General features: G+C 43.7%; 1 protein-coding gene across 2 annotated transcripts in view; it reads left to right on the plus strand.

The window, feature by feature from the left end:
- Positions 1 to 2,863: 2,863 nt before the first annotated feature.
- The window catches only part of hira (histone cell cycle regulator a), a 47,134-nt gene continuing 33,824 nt past the window's right edge, over positions 2,864 to 16,173 (plus strand). The window contains exons 1-13 of one of the 2 annotated variants that reach the window (XM_031817041.1): positions 2,864 to 3,135; positions 3,662 to 3,724; positions 3,938 to 4,048; positions 4,513 to 4,603; positions 4,878 to 4,972; positions 8,801 to 8,896; positions 8,978 to 9,138; positions 10,007 to 10,174; positions 11,511 to 11,624; positions 12,389 to 12,459; positions 12,930 to 13,035; positions 13,374 to 13,583; positions 15,596 to 15,681. In XM_031817041.1, coding sequence (XP_031672901.1) covers positions 3,099 to 3,135; positions 3,662 to 3,724; positions 3,938 to 4,048; positions 4,513 to 4,603; positions 4,878 to 4,972; positions 8,801 to 8,896; positions 8,978 to 9,138; positions 10,007 to 10,174; positions 11,511 to 11,624; positions 12,389 to 12,459; positions 12,930 to 13,035; positions 13,374 to 13,583; positions 15,596 to 15,681 — 1,409 coding nt within the window. In that variant the 5' untranslated portion in view covers positions 2,864 to 3,098. The remainder of the gene's footprint in view (positions 3,136 to 3,661; positions 3,725 to 3,937; positions 4,049 to 4,512; positions 4,604 to 4,877; positions 4,973 to 8,800; positions 8,897 to 8,977; positions 9,139 to 10,006; positions 10,175 to 11,510; positions 11,625 to 12,388; positions 12,460 to 12,929; positions 13,036 to 13,373; positions 13,584 to 15,595; positions 15,682 to 16,173) is intronic. The other variant, XM_031817043.1, reaches the window with a different exon arrangement.

Below are 16,173 nucleotides of genomic sequence, written 5' to 3' on the forward strand. Positions count from 1 at the left end.
TATAGGTGGGCTATGTACAGGTGCAGTAATCTGTGAGCTGCTCTGACAGTTGGTGCTTAAAGCTAGTGAGGGAGATGTTTCCAGTTTCAGAGATTTTTGTAGTTCGTTCCAGTCATTGGCAGCAGAGAACTGGAAGGAGAGGCGGCCAAAGAAAGAATTGGTTTTGGGGGTGACTAGAGAGATATACCTGCTGGAGCGTGTGCTACAGGTGGGAGATGCTATGGTGACCAGCGAGCTGAGATAAGGGGGGACTTTACCTAGCAGGGTCTTGTAGATGACATGGAGCCAATTTTCATGGAAATTTTTACCCATGAGGAAGACAAGTAAAGAAAATCTCCCTTTTTTTCTGATTACAAGTATCAGCTGCTGAATGCAACTGACCAGTGTGATAGATGAACCACCAAACCTTCCCAATTTAACATATCCAGGTAGTAAACACAACCCATATGTTAGGCCGTACATTTAATTCCACATGGACTCTGGACCACCACCATTCTAAAACGGAGGTTCCTTCCTGCTGACAAACCGTTTATATTTCCAATATTTCATTTCTTCCCCTCTGTTTCTGGAATGACATTTATGACCATTAAAACACAATCATTAAAAAGTATTGTCTTGCATTATTGCCAGTGAATTCCCAGGGTCTTGTAGATGACATGGAGCCAGTGGGTTTGGCGACGAGTATGAAGCGAGGGCCAGCCAACGAGAGCGTACAGGTCGCAATGGAGGGTAGTATATGGGGCTTTGGTGATAAAACGGATTGCACTGTGATAGACTGCATCCAATTTGTTGAGTAGGGTATTGGAGGCTATTTTGTAAATGACATCGCCAAAGTCGAGGATTGGTAGGATGGTCAGTTTTACAAGGGTATGTTTGGCAGCATGAGTGAAGGATGCTTTGTTGCGAAATAGGAAGCCAATTATAGATTTAACTTTGGATTGGAGATGTTTGATATGGGTCTGGAAGGAGAGTTTACAGTCTAACCAGACACCTAAGTATTTGTAGTTGTCCACGTATTCTAAGTCAGAGCCGTCCAGAGTAGTGATGTTGGACAGGCGGGTAGGTGCAGGTAGCGATCGGTTGAAGAGCATGCATTTAGTTTTACTTGTATTTAAGAGCAATTGGAGGCCACGGAAGGAGAGTTGTATGGCATTGAAGCTTGCCTGGAGGGTTGTTAACACAGTGTCCAAAGAAGGGCCGGAAGTATACAGAATGGTGTCGTCTGCGTAGAGGTGGATCAGGGACTCACCAGCAGCAAGAGCGACCTCATTGATGTTACAATTACATAAGGACCTTAAGGGACATGCATATACTTACAACTCTAACAGATTTTTTGTTAGTAGAGCATTTAACCGTCTTAAAATACAGTTCAATTTATTTTTGTAGGGTACGAAAATGTGGATTTCTGTTTGTAAATTTACATATGTGTATATGAAATTTGGCCAAAAGAATAATGAAATGAATTACATAAAAATGTTTCAGCTTATTTATATTGTATGTAAAGAATCCAAACAGTACATCTCTCCACAATAGTGTAAAATCTTCATAAAGGTGTTCAATTATAAACCTACTGATGTCTTGCCACAGTTTTCTTACATGCATACAATGGCAAAAAAGATGCAACACTGTTTCTGGGTGGTCATTACAAAAGGAGCAATTTGAGTTGATGTTTTCCTTAAACTTCTTCATATAGTGGTTGGCAGGATAATATTTATGAATCATTTTAAAGGAAACTTCCTTAATTTTGTTAAGACCTTGTAAAGTGATAAGAATTATTTATGACTGAGTAAAAGACCCTCTGCATTTACCAGTTGGCTCACCAATAGGATATTATTTCGGAACCAATATTCTAAAAACAAAGAGGTATTTTTATACAATATATCCCGATTATTCCATATATAATATCTGTGTGGAGAAAAATTGTGTTTATAAATTAAGCACCATGACAAGAAAACCTGCCGATGAAAAGCAGAAAGTTTCACTGGAACTTTGTCAATATTATAATTGCAAAACAACATGAAGTTAAGGCCACCAAAAGTAGAGAAGACACGATGAGGAATAAAATTCCAGATAGAAGTGGGTCTTCTTAGGAATTGTTTTATCCAACTGATCTTAAAAGTATTATTTAAAGTAGTAAAGTCCAGAAAATTCAGTCCACCATTCTCGTAAGTGTTCATTACAACAGTTTTCCTAATGTAATGGGTACGGTTTCTCCACAGAAAGTTGAAAAGCATCTGGTCTATCTCCTTGCTTATTTTACGGTCAAGATATAAAGATAGAGCACCATATATTAGTCTAGAGATACCTTCAGCCTTGGTTATTAGGACTCTACCTTTTAAAGATAAGTCCCTCTGTAGCCATTGATTTAGTTTCTTCTGGGTTTTTTAAATAAGAGGGTTAAAATGTAGCAAGCCTCTAGACTTCTGATCCCTTGTACTAGGCAGGTCAGATAAGAACAAATTGGTATTTACAATGACGGCCTACCAAAAGGCCTCCTGCGGGAAATGGGATGATCTTGAAAAAATATATATATTACATTTATATAAGATAAATAATATAAGATGGAGCACATTGAGAAATGGCTGGAGCTTAAAGGAAAATTCAACCCAAAATGATTTCTGTGATGATTTGTGTTTTTAGTAATATTCTACAGACCCTACTGATCTAGCACTAGAATAATCGTGTTTTATGTAATGAATTGTAATGAAGTAATTTGCTTTGGAATATGTTTTAAAACCCAAATGTAATGCGAATGTCACTTAAATATGAAGCATTGTTAATGTTTAGATACATACATCATGTTTAGGACACTTTTCTACTATTACGTGGGAAACTTTTATTTAGAAAATGTGCGTGACCCGGAAGTACTTTTTTTTGTGTTGCCGAAGAGACGCTGAACTGTTTCTGCTTGGAGATTGGGGAGAATGCGAGATGTGCCAGAGGGTAGCAAGAGAAATGGAGTTCAATTAAAGTAACGGACGGACTTTGACACAAAAAGAAGGAGTACTTCAGATTCAAGGATAACTAACTAAACGCAAGAGACGGAGAGAAATCACGATTAGGTCAACATATTTTAATTCAAAGCCAACGCACTTGAAATGAAGCTATTGAAACCAAGTTGGGTCAGTCACAATGGTAAGCATTTGAATCGCGGTTGTTCTGGAATGAATAATAATAGTTGACCGAATCTTGACCCAAGACAAGTTGTGCTTCTGTTGTTGTGTTGGGGAAGAGGGGGTTAAGCAAGCTGACGTTACTCATTCTTTTATAAACTATAGCTACAAAGGAAAAGGCACAACGCTCTCTTGAATAAGCCATGAGCTAAGACGCTAATGTTAGCTAGTTAGCCATCTGTTTTTATTTGTTAAGGTTAGCACGTAAGCATATTCCACAAAGCAGTAAGTAGATAGCAGTTGTTGCAAAACACCCAATGCAGGCTGCAGTATTCATTTTAGACCGTGTCTACAGCTGGGTTGTATTTATTACTCGGATTCTGTTGCAAAACGTTTTGTAACAGAAATCCTTTATTCCAGACACTTTTCAACGTGCAACAGAATCTGCGTAATGAAAACACCCCTGGTGTTCTGAATCAAGCATTTTTAGCTATCTACAGCATGATGACATGCTTGTTAATACAATTTAAATCACGTCTGCTTCTCAGGGAAACCAATATTTTCTGTTGACATCCATCCCGATGGAACAAAGTTTGCCACGGGTGGCCAGGGTAAGGTCCTTCATTACTAAGCCTAATAACGGTATAACTGTTCGGGTTACATTTAAACAACACACCACACTAAACAGTACAAGCGTAATGTACAGTTTGACCATTTTCTCAAGCATACAATAATAATCAATACACTATGCACCATTGTTTTACACTTTAATAAGGAGATCAGTTCAATGGTACTGAGTTGTGTTTGTGTGCCATGTGTTGCAGGCGAGGACTCTGGGAAGGTTGTCATATGGAATATGGCTCCAGTGCTCCGAGAGGAGGACGAGAAGAACGTGAACATCCCCAAGATGCTCTGCCAGATGGACAATCACTTAGGTGATTCTTCTCTCACTGATGTTTGGTGTCTGCTGCTCAGATCTGACTGACAGTAGAGACAAACCATATGTCTGCTGCTCAGATCTGACTGACAATAGAGACAAACCATGTGTCTGCTGCTCAGATCTGACTGACAATAGAGACAAACCATATGTCTGCTGCTCAGATCTGACTGACAATAGAGACAAACCATATGTCTGCTGCTCAGATCTGACTGACAATAGAGACAAACCATATGTCTGCTGCTCAGATCTGACTGACAATAGAGACAAACCATATGTCTGCTGCTCAGATCTGACTGACAATCGAGACAAACCATATGTCTGCTGCTCAGATCTGACTGACAATAGAGACAAACCATATTCCGACGTGTTTTTAACCTGACAAAAAAAACGGCACACAAGAGGTTCTCTGGGGGTGAAGTTTCAAGTAAAACAGCTCCTGTGTTGATTTCATTTTTCTAGCCTGTGTGAACTGTGTCCGCTGGTCAAACACCGGGCTTTACCTGGCCTCCGGAGGAGATGACAAGTTGGTCATGGTGTGGAAGAGAGCTGCGTATGTAACACACACCCACCTAATCACATGCTGTGTTTGGTTGATATTTTCCTGTAATATTGTGCCATTGCAACTCACCATGTAAGTCACACACATCAAACTCATTCCCAGAGAGAGCCGGGTGTCTGCGGGTTTTCACTCCTCCCTTGTACTTAACGAATTATGGTCACTTATTAGTAAGGAAGGGGGGGAAAAAAAACTGCCGTCACTAGGCCCTCCGTGGAATGAGTTTGACACCCCTGATGTAAGTGATTTTCTGTTTTTACTTGAACAGCTTCATTGGACCGAGTACTGTCTTTGGGTCGAGCAGTAAATTGGCCAACGTGGAGCAGTGGCGTTGTGTGACCATACTGAGAAACCACACAGGGGGTAAGCTGTCTGCTCTATGGAAAGATGGACTGCTCACAGCTCAGACAATGCTCTACATTACATTGATGTATACTTAATGTCAATATGTCTTGTCCATTTCTGTTCTGGTTAGTGTTTATTGGCTTATTTCACTGTAGAGCCTCTAGTCCTGCTCACTATACCTTATCCAACCTATTAGTTCCACCACCCACACATGCAATGACATCTCCTGGTTTCAACGATGTTTCTAGAGACAATATCTCTCTCTTCATCACTCAATACCTAGGTTTACCTCTACTGTATTCACATCCTACCATACATTTGTCTGTACATTATACCTTGATGCTATTTTATCGCCCCCAGAAACCTCCTTTTACTCTTATGTTCCAGACGTTCTAGACGACCAATTCTCATAGCTTTTAGCCGTACCCTTATTCTACTCCTCCTATGTTCCTCTGGCGATGTAGAGGTGAATCCAGGCCCTGCAGTGCCTAGCTCCACTCCTATTCCCCAGGCGCTCTCTTTTGACGACTTCTGTAACCGTAATAGCCTTGGTTTCATGCATGTTAACATTAGAAGCCTCCTCCCTAAGTTTGTTCTATTCACTGCTTTAGCACACTCTGCCAACCCGGATGTTCTAGCTGTGTCTGAATCCTGGCTTAGGAAGACCACCAAAAACTCAGACATTTTAATTCCAAACTACAACATTTTCAGACAAGATAGAACTGCCAAAGGGGGCGGTGTTGCAATCTACTGCAAAGATAGCCTGCAGAGTTCTGTCCTACTATCCAGGTCTGTACCCAAACAATTTGAACTTCTACTTTTAAAAATCCACCTCTCTAAAAACAAGTCTCTCACCGTTGCCGCCTGCTATAGACCACCCTCTGCCCCCAGCTGTGCTCTGGACACCATATGTGAACTGATTGCCCCCCATCTATCTTCAGAGTTCGTGCTGCTAGGCGACCTAAACTGGAACATGCTTAACACCCCAGCCATCCTACAATCTAAACTTGATGCCCTCAATCTCACACAAATTATCAATGAACCTACCAGGTACCTCCCCAAAACCTTAAACACGGGCACCCTCATAGATATCATCCTAACCAACTTCCCCTCTAAATACACCTCTGCTGTCTTCAACCAAGATCTCAGCGATCACTGCCTCATTGCCTGCATCCGTAATGGGTCAGCGGTCAAACGACCGCCACTCATCACTGTAAAACGCTCCCTGAAACACTTCTGCGAGCAGGCCTTTCTAATCGACCTGGCCGGGGTATCCTGGAAGGATATTGATCTCATCCCGTCAGTAGAGGATGCCTGGATATTTTTTAAAAATGCCTTCCTAACCATCCTAAATAAACATGCCCCATTCAAGAAATTTAGAACCAGGAACAGATATAGCCCTTGGTTCTCCCCAGACCTGACTGCCCTTAACCAACACAAAAACATCCTATGGCGTTCTGCATTAGCATCGAACAGCCCCCGTGATATGCAGCTGTTCAGGGAAGCTAGAAATCATTATACACAGGTAGTTAGAAAAGCCAAGGCTAGCTTTTTCAAGCAGAAATTTGCTTCCTGCAACACTAACTCAAAAAAGTTCTGGGACACTGTAAAGTCCATGGAGAATAAGAACACCTCCTCCCAGCTGCCCACTGCACTGAAGATAGGAAACACTGTCACCACTGATAAATCCACCATAATTGAGAATTTCAATAAGCATTTTTCTACGGCTGGCCATGCTTTCCACCTGGCTACTCCTACCCCGGACAACAGCACTGCACCCCCAACAGCAACTCGCCCAAGCCTTCCCCATTTCTCCTTCTCCCAAATCCATTCAGCTGATGTTCTGAAAGAGCTGCAAAATCTGGACCCCTACAAATCAGCCGGGCTAGACAATCTGGACCCTTTCTTTCTAAAATTATCTGCCGAAATTGTTGCCACCCCTATTACTAGCCTGTTCAACCTCTCTTTCGTGTCGTCTGAGATTCCCAAAGATTGGAAAGCAGCTGCGGTCATCCCCCTCTTCAAAGGGGGGGACACTCTTGACCCAAACTGCTACAGACCTATATCTATCCTACCGTGCCTTTCTAAGGTCTTCGAAAGCCAAGTCAACAAACAGATTACCGACCATTTCGAATCTCACCATACCTTCTCTGCTATGCAATCTGGTTTCAGAGCTGGTCATGGGTGCACCTCAGCCACGCTCAAGGTCCTAAACGATATCTTAACCGCCATCGATAAGAAACATTACTGTGCAGCCGTATTCATTGATCTGGCCAAGGCTTTCGACTCTGTCAATCACCATATCCTCATCGGCAGACTCGACAGCCTTGGTTTCTCAAATGATTGCCTCGCCTGGTTCACCAACTACTTCTCTGATAGAGTTCAGTGTGTCAAATCGGAGGGTCTGCTGTCCGGACCTCTGGCAGTCTCTATGGGGGTGCCACAGGGTTCAATTCTTGGACCGACTCTCTTCTCTGTATACATCAATGAGGTCGCTCTTGCTGCTGGTGAGTCCCTGATCCACCTCTACGCAGACGACACCATTCTGTATACTTCCGGCCCTTCTCTGGACACTGTGTTAACAACCCTCCAGGCAAGCTTCAATGCCATACAACTCTCCTTCCGTGGCCTCCAATTGCTCTTGAATGCAAGTAAAACTAAATGCATGCTCTTCAACCGATCGCTGCCTGCACCTACCCGCCTGTCCAACATCACTACTCTGGACGGCTCTGACTTAGAATACGTGGACAACTACAAATACTTAGGTGTCTGGTTAGATTGTAAACTCTCCTTCCAGACCCATATCAAACATCTCCAATCCAAAGTTAAATCTAGAATTGGCTTCCTATTTCGCAACAAAGCATCCTTCACTCATGCTGCCAAACATACCCTTGTAAAACTGACCATCCTACCAATCCTCGACTTTGGCGATGTCATTTACAAAATAGCCTCCAATACCCTACTCAACAAATTGGATGCAGTCTATCACAGTGCAATCCGTTTTATCACCAAAGCCCCATATACTACCCACCATTGCGACCTGTACGCTCTCGTTGGCTGGCCCTCGCTTCATACTCGTCGCCAAACCCACTGGCTCCATGTCATCTACAAGACACTGCTAGGTGAAGTCCCCCTTATCTCAGCTCGCTGGTCACCATAGCATCTCCCACCTGTAGCACACGCTCCAGCAGGTATATCTCTCTAGTCACCCCCAAAACCAATTCTTTCTTTGGCCGCCTCTCCTTCCAGTTCTCTGCTGCCAATGACTGGAACGAACTACAAAAATCTCTGAAACTGGAAACACTTATCTCCCTCACTAGCTTTAAGCACCAACTGTCAGAGCAGCTCACAGATTACTGCACCTGTACATAGCCCACCTATAATTTAGCCCAAACAACTACCTCTTTCCCAACTGTATTTAATTTTAATTTATTTATTTATTTTGCTCCTTTGCACCCCATTATTTTTTTATTTCTACTTTGCACATTCTTCCATTGCAAAACTACCATTCCAGTATTTTACTTGCTATATTGTATTTACTTTGCCATCTTGGCCTTTTTTGCCTTTACCTCCCTTCTCACCTCATTTGCTCACATTGTATATAGACTTGTTTATACTGCATTATTGACTGTATGTTTGTTTTTACTCCATGTGTAACTCTGTGTCGTTTTATCTGTCGAACTGCTTTGCTTTATCTTGGCCAGGTCGCAATTGTAAATGAGAACTTGTTCTCAACTTGCCTACCTGGTTAAATAAAGGTAAAATAAAAAATAAAATAAATAAATAAATAAATAAAATAAAATTGACAGTCGTTTGCCTTTGGGCACATCCCGTCTCTGTTTTCAGATGTCATGGATGTGGCGTGGTCCCCTCACGACGTGTGGTTAGCCTCCTGCAGTGTGGACAACACCATTGTGATCTGGAATGCTCGCAAATTCCCAGGTGCGAGCCAAACGAGAACCATTTTTTTATTTTTTTATTTGTGAATTATTTCTCACACAACCTTGTTCATCTTCCCCCCAGAGATAGTGGCGTCGCTGAAGGGACACACAGGCCTGGTGAAGGGGCTGACGTGGGACCCTGTAGGGAAGTACATCGCCTCCCAGGCTGACGACCACAGCCTGAAGGTGTGGAGGACCATGGACTGGCAGCAGGAGACCAACATCACCAAGCCCTTCAACGAGGTGAGCTCCACTCTGCCAAGCTGACAACCCTCCACACAACACAGTTGGGGAGTATTCATCAGTGCCAACTTTAGCAAATCACTTTGCAACGACAAATGTTTTGAAACAAAAAATGAGATGGGCGCACGACTGTCAACATAACGGTCGCCGTCAATATTGGCTCGTCCCTGGCCGTGACCCCACTTTCCGAGGTTGTCTCGGGTGGAGTGGGATATACAGTGCTTCAAACATAAAGATATAAAACTGTATTTTTTTTGAAGAATCAACAACAAGTGGGACACAATCATGAAGTGGAACGACATTTATTGGATATTTCAAACTTTTTTAACAAATCAAAAACTGAAAAATTGGGCGTGCAAAATTATTCAGCCCCTTTACTTTCAGTGCAGCACACTCTCTCCAGAAGTTCAGTGAGGATCTCTGAATGATCCAATGTTGACCTAAATGACTAATGATGATAAATACAATCCACCTGTGTGTAATCAAGTCTCCGTATAAATGCACCTGCACTGTGATAGTCTCAGAGGTTTGAAGCCTGAAATGTGGCAAAAGGTCGCAAAGTTCAAGGGGGCCGAATACTTTCTCAAGGCACTGTACATAAAACAAATGTGAAATCCACGCATGTATATTACACACTTGTACATGTGTGAAATAGCACATATGTAAGCACCCACCATGTTGTTATTATTTTTATACTATTAGACAAAATCAGGTGTCACTTTTTGGCCCGTTTGCTTCTATTTAGTTCCTATTGAGGAGACCCCAGCTGTCACTCTCCCTTCTCTGGATTGATGTTTGTCATTTCTGTCGTCCCAATTCATTGACCACTAACTCCCTGTTCTCTGCTCCTCTCTGTGTTGTTGACCAGTGTGGGGGGACCACTCACGTGCTGCGCCTCAGCTGGTCTCCTGACGGACAGTACCTGGTGTCAGCCCACGCTATGAACAACTCAGGACCCACCGCTCAGATCATTGAGAGGGACGGCTGGAAGACCAACATGGACTTTGTGGGCCACCGCAAGGCTGTCACTGTTGTGGTGAGGGCCCGTGATCAATCAATCAAATGTATTTTATTACGTTCTTTTTACATTAGCACTTGTCACAAAGTGCTTTACAGATGTCCAGCTTAAAACCTACCTTAAAACCCCAAACAACAAGCAACGCAGAGCACAGTGGCTAGGAAAAAACTCTATGGAAGGCAGGAAGGAACCAGGCTGAGAGGGGTGGCCAGAGGCAGGAACCAAGGAAAAAACATAGGGAGGAACCAGGCTTAGGGGTGTCCAGAGACAGAAACCTAGAGAGGAACCAGGCTTAGGGGTGTCCAGAGACAGAAACCTAGAGAGGAACCAGGCTTAGGGGTGTCCAGAGACAGAAACCTAGAGAGGAACCAGGCTTAGGGGTGTCCAGAGACAGAAACCTAGAGAGGAACCAGGCTTAGGGGTGTCCAGAGGCAGAAACCTAGAGAGGAACCAGGCTTAGGGTGTGTTCAGAGACAGAAACCTAGAGAGGAACCAGGCTTAGGGGTGTCCAGAGACAGAAACCTAGAGAAGAACCAGGCTTAGGGGTGGCCAGAGGCAAAACCTAGAGAGGAACCAGGCTTAGGGGTGTCCAGAGGCAGAAACCTAGAGAGGAACCAGGCTTAGGGGTGTTCAGAGACAGAAACCTAGAGAGGAACCAGACTTAGGGGTGTCCAGAGACAGAAACCTAGAGAGGAACCAGGCTTAGGGGTGTCCAGAGGCAGAAACCTAGAGAGGAACCAGGCTTAGGGGTGTCCAGAGGCAGAAACCTAGAGAGGAACCAGGCTTAGGGGTGTCCAGAGACAGAAACCTAGAGAGGAACCAGGCTTAGGGGTGTCCAGAGACAGAAACCAAGAGAGGAACCAGGCTTAGGGGTGTCCAGAGACAGAAACCTAGAGAGGAACCAGGCTTAGGGGTGTCCAGAGACAGAAACCTAGAGAGGAACCAGGCTCAGAGGAGTGGTCCTCTTCTGTGGACTCTGAATAACATTAATGGATTCTTTCTTTTGGACTCCACCTGGAATCCCTTACAACATAGTATTGATTTGTATTTTTGTACATTGCCACGAGAACTTACATGTTAAGGATTTCTGGTGAACACACTTATTCTTGTAATGGTGATAGTGGATATTGACTAGGAATCGGAGTAATATTGCTTTATGTGCAAAACACTTTCCAAAGTGTGTTGTCACAGCAACACGCTATTATTAAACACGTTTGGAGGAAAGATCCTTCCACAAGCTTGCAGGCGCTGACATAAGCTTAGAGAGAGGACACAACTGGGATGGCATTTCAGCTCTAGAATCACTTATCCCTCAGGCTCCCAATCACCTCTCTCTCTCCTCTCTCTCTCTCAGAAATTCAACCCCAAAATCTTCAAAAAGAAACAAAGAAATGGGAGTTCTCCCAAGCCCAGCTGTCCCTACTGCTGCTGTGCTGTGGGAAGCAAAGACCGCTCCCTCTCCGTTTGGGTAAGAACCGTCGTTCTATGTCAGAGACATTTACAACCAGTAGATGGTGATAGCTTTGATGTCATTCACGTATTCCTACGGAAAACTCCCGATGGCGCATGAAGTAGTTGAATTTAAAGTGCAAGGATCATGGTCGATGTAGTCATTTTCATCAACCGGGAGCCTCCTCGTAGCCTGCTGGCATGTGATTGGTCTGTGTCAGTGTGTGGTCCTTGTATGATGACAAATGTAGTAGTCAGAATAGATCGCTATTTAATTAAATATCTTGATTCATAGCGAACTTTAAAATAATTAATGTGGGGATCGAACTTGATCAGAATCTATTCCTTTTAGAGCCCAAAACCAGGTTCCCTACAATTATTTGGTTTGGCCGTTCTTGCGATCAGAATTTACGTAGACTTTCTAGAGCAAACCAGGGCTTTTGGTAGAGCTAGGTTGCTACGCTTGTGACTTCACGCTCCAGGCTGGACACTAGGGTGCCTGGTCTGTGTACAGGATTTGTCATACCTCATTCAAACGGACATATCCACTAGCAAAACAAATCCGTTTTCTTGTTTTTGTTGTATTGATTGTTTTAATTGCATCTAATCTATTCACACATTTTAGACGGATAGTGAGACCCACCCTCCATCAATGTGTCTCGACAGCAGTATGTGTACATGTGAATGTCTCTGTAGAATCCCCAACAACATATTTGACAGATCTATTTTAATGAACTGTACCAACTCTGTTTTGTGTGTGGGCTGTTACCTCTCTGTTTTCAGCTGACGTCTCTGAAGCGCCCTCTAGTGGTCATCCACGACCTGTTCGATAAATCCATCATGGACATCTCATGGTGAGAGTACCCCCCCCCCCACCCTCACTGAGTTCATCTACTTTGACATATAATACATGTCTTTAGAGACTGATAGTCTGTTTCTTAGCCGGCGTGCCAGTCTGTTTCTTAGCCTGGGTGCCAGTCTGTTTCTTAGCCTGGGTGCCAGTCTGTTTCTTAGCCGGCGTGCCAGTCTGTTTCTTAGCCGGCGTGCCAGTCTGTTTCTTAGCCTGGGTGCCAGTCTGTTTCTTAGCCTGGGTGCCAGTCTGTTTCTTAGCCGGCGTGCCAGTCTGTTTCTTAGCCGGCGTGCCAGTCTGTTTCTTAGCCGGCGTGCCAGTCTGTTTCTTAGCCGGCGTGTCAGTCTGTTTCTTAGCCGGCGTGCCAGTCTGTTTCTTAGCCTGGGTTTGATGATATTAGTTTTCTTCAAAGTGTACGGTGGGAACGCTGTTAGTTACAGTGTGTGGTGGCGTTTTGCTCCCTGCTCCACTTAGGACCCTGAATGGGCTAGGTATCTTGGTGTGCTCCATGGACGGTACAGTGGCATACCTCAACTTCTCTCAGGACGAGCTCGGGGACCCCCTCAACGAGGACGAGAAGGTCAGTCAACTGCTAATGTCCTTTGACGTGACCCAACCAGTTGGGGTCAATACCACAACTTCAATTCCCTCTTTCTGTACACTCTCTGTAAATATAAAGTTTCCCCCGAAAGCGTTACAGCGAAGGTGGCAATTATATGTCTCACAACAACCCAGAACACCTGTAGAACAGCAAAGTGCTTAGTTTAGAAAATTTCAGTTCACATATACTTTTTCTGCCCCTGCTGTGGCACTAGGCCGTCACGTTAGCTTTCAAGAAACCCCCCCCCCAGATCTATAAGACATTTGTCTAGTGGACTATGAGATGATCTTCTAGCTAGCTAACACTCCTCCATCCAGAATGCCATCCACCAGAACATCTATGGTAAGAGCCTGGCCATCACCACCGAGGCCCAACTCTCCACCACCATCATCGAGAACCCGGAGATGCTCAAGTACCAGCAGGAGAGGCAGCGTGCGGAGCAGGCCAACCACAGGATGACCCACGAGGCCCAGGCCCACAAACTCACCAGTGTGGTCAACGGAGAGTCCCTGGAGGACATCCGCAAGGTAGGATGGGCCAGCTAGTTTCCCCTAGGTACAGATCTAGGATCAGCTCCCACAATCCTAACTGTTAGTGGGGAATCTGCAAAACTGACCCAAGATCAGCATCTAGGGCAGGGGTGACATCCGCAAGGTAGGACAGGCCGGTATGAGGGTTTGGGGCAATTCGAGAAAATTCAAATAGTAGACTGAAATTACAATTCTCTTCAATGCTTTTCAGGTACTTTTGGAATTGACTGGAATTTAAATGGAATTGACCCCAACCCTGATAAGTACAGATCTAGGATCAGCTTACCCTCCCCAATCCTAACCTTACCCATTAGTGGGGAATCTGCTAAATGGACCCTAGATCAGCGTGTAGGGGCATCTTCACCCTACTCTGCACGGCAACAATGCACCTCAGAGCAGGACCAGTACAGCACTACAGTCTGATTAACACTATAAAGCCTGGCCCAGCCAAGTCTGATTAACACTATAAAGCCTGGCCCAGCCAAGTCTGATTAACACTATAAAGCCTGACCCAGCCAAGCATAACCAGGCCAGCCCTTTACAGCTTGGTTCAGCTTGGTTTGGCATCTTGAGTAGTTGCTGGAACGGAACATGAATGTGAAAAGAAAATATCCAAGCCAGAACCGTATGGTTCCGGTCGGTCCAATAATATGAGTCAGGCACACATGCTCAGCCCAATATAGCTGTCACTTAGTTCTCCATGTTGCAGGTGTTCGGTTCTCTCCGCTGTTTCATTTACAATGACATTTATTGTATTTTTTGTCATATCCCTACATGTTGAATCCATTGGCTTCATTGAGGGGATGTAATGAAATGATACGCATGTAGGACATCAATAAACATATTTATGTCAACAATTAACACCAATGCATAACATTGACCCACAGCTCCCTGTATGGTTCTGTTTAGGGTTGGAATGTTCCGGAAACATTCTCAATACCAGTTTTAAAGAAATCCTGGTTGTAAGATTCCTGGAATTACGAGGAAATCTGAGAAATCCTGCAATTGAAATTTCTGGGGGAAAAAACGGAAATTTGCAACCCTAGTTCTGTCTTCATTTTGTTTTGTCACCTTTGTCCATGCATTGTCTCGACAGACTTGCTCTCCCTGAAAGGCAGATATCAGGGCCTGTATTCATTAGAGATGTTCCAGTAATTTGACATATATTTAGATATTAGTTTCCTTACTTTGAAAGCTGTCTATGGACAAGGATTAGCAACATTTGCAGATACATTTCCACATGTAAATCAATCTCCCTCTTAGCATGTATCAAATATCATGCTGAACTGTCCCTTTTTAAACGTCTCAGACATTTATATAATCTGTCCTTATAGTCGTATTCATCGTGATCTAAAAGGATAACCTGATCCCAAATCAGCACTCCGGCTTTTAGGCACTTGATACACCTGGCACAAGATCTAGGATCACATTTGTCCTTCTTGATTTTAATGATCCTAGATCAGCACTTCTGCTTTGTAAATACAGGCCCAGATCCGATATAACCGAAGGAATAAAACATGTGGGGGGGGGGGGGGAGACTGAAGGAACCGTAAAATATGAGAACAGATCAAATCAAATCAAATTTATTTATAAAGCCCTTCGTACATCAGCTGATATCTCAAAGTGCTGTACAGAAACCCAGCCTAAAACCCCAAACAGCAAGCAATGCAGGTGTAGAAGCACAGTGGCTAGGAAAAACTCCCTAGAAAGGCCAAAACCTAGGAAGAAACCTAGAGAGGCACCAGGCTATGTGGGGTGGCCAGTCCTCTTCTGGCTGTGCCGGGTGGAGATTATAACAGAACATGGCCAAGATGTTCAAATGTTCATAAATGACCAGCATGGTCGTATAATAATAAGGCAGAACAGTTGAAACTGGAGCAGCTCTCATTTGTTAACAAGACAAATGGACATAAGAGTTGAGATGAGTTGGTATTATGTTGTCGTGCATTCTGTGGTCTTGCACATGTTTTAATGGTCTCTTACCATGGATATTTGTTTTCTTCTCCTAGAACCTGTTGAAGAAACAGGTTGAGACGAGGACCGCGGACGGCAGGAGGAGGATTACTCCTCTCTGCATCGCCCAGCTCGACACAGGGTAACTCATACACCTCTGATACACCTTGTTCATTTATTCTATTCCAGAAATGACAATGAGCCCTTCCTCCATCAAACAAAGCAGTTATACTATAGAACTCATTTTTAAAGCGGCTTCATTCTATTTTCGTTTTAATACGTTTTTTTGCGGGATTAATTTTTGTTCTCCGATGTTAGACATGCAAATACATTTTGTTAAAACCAAATGACATACAGTTTCATACGTATGTTACGTTCCCCAGCTAGAAACGCAAATAATGTCGCTCGAACAGTCAATGACAATCAACCAAACAGGTGGGGTTTTATAAGGGGTTCTGAAAGACACTCATGGGGGTGTCCACAGAAAGTTGACTAGCAACAACAACCAGGACCTAAAAGACACCCATTAAATTTGCCCACGAAGAGGTAAACAAAAGAAAAAACCCACATAAAGACAGGAAGCAAACTTAAAACAACAAAATCAGACTACGGAATGTTTTTCTAGAAATCAACT

Source organism: Oncorhynchus kisutch, linkage group LG3 (assembly GCF_002021735.2).
Source record: "Oncorhynchus kisutch isolate 150728-3 linkage group LG3, Okis_V2, whole genome shotgun sequence".
In the NCBI taxonomy this organism is placed as follows: domain Eukaryota; kingdom Metazoa; phylum Chordata; class Actinopteri; order Salmoniformes; family Salmonidae; genus Oncorhynchus; species Oncorhynchus kisutch.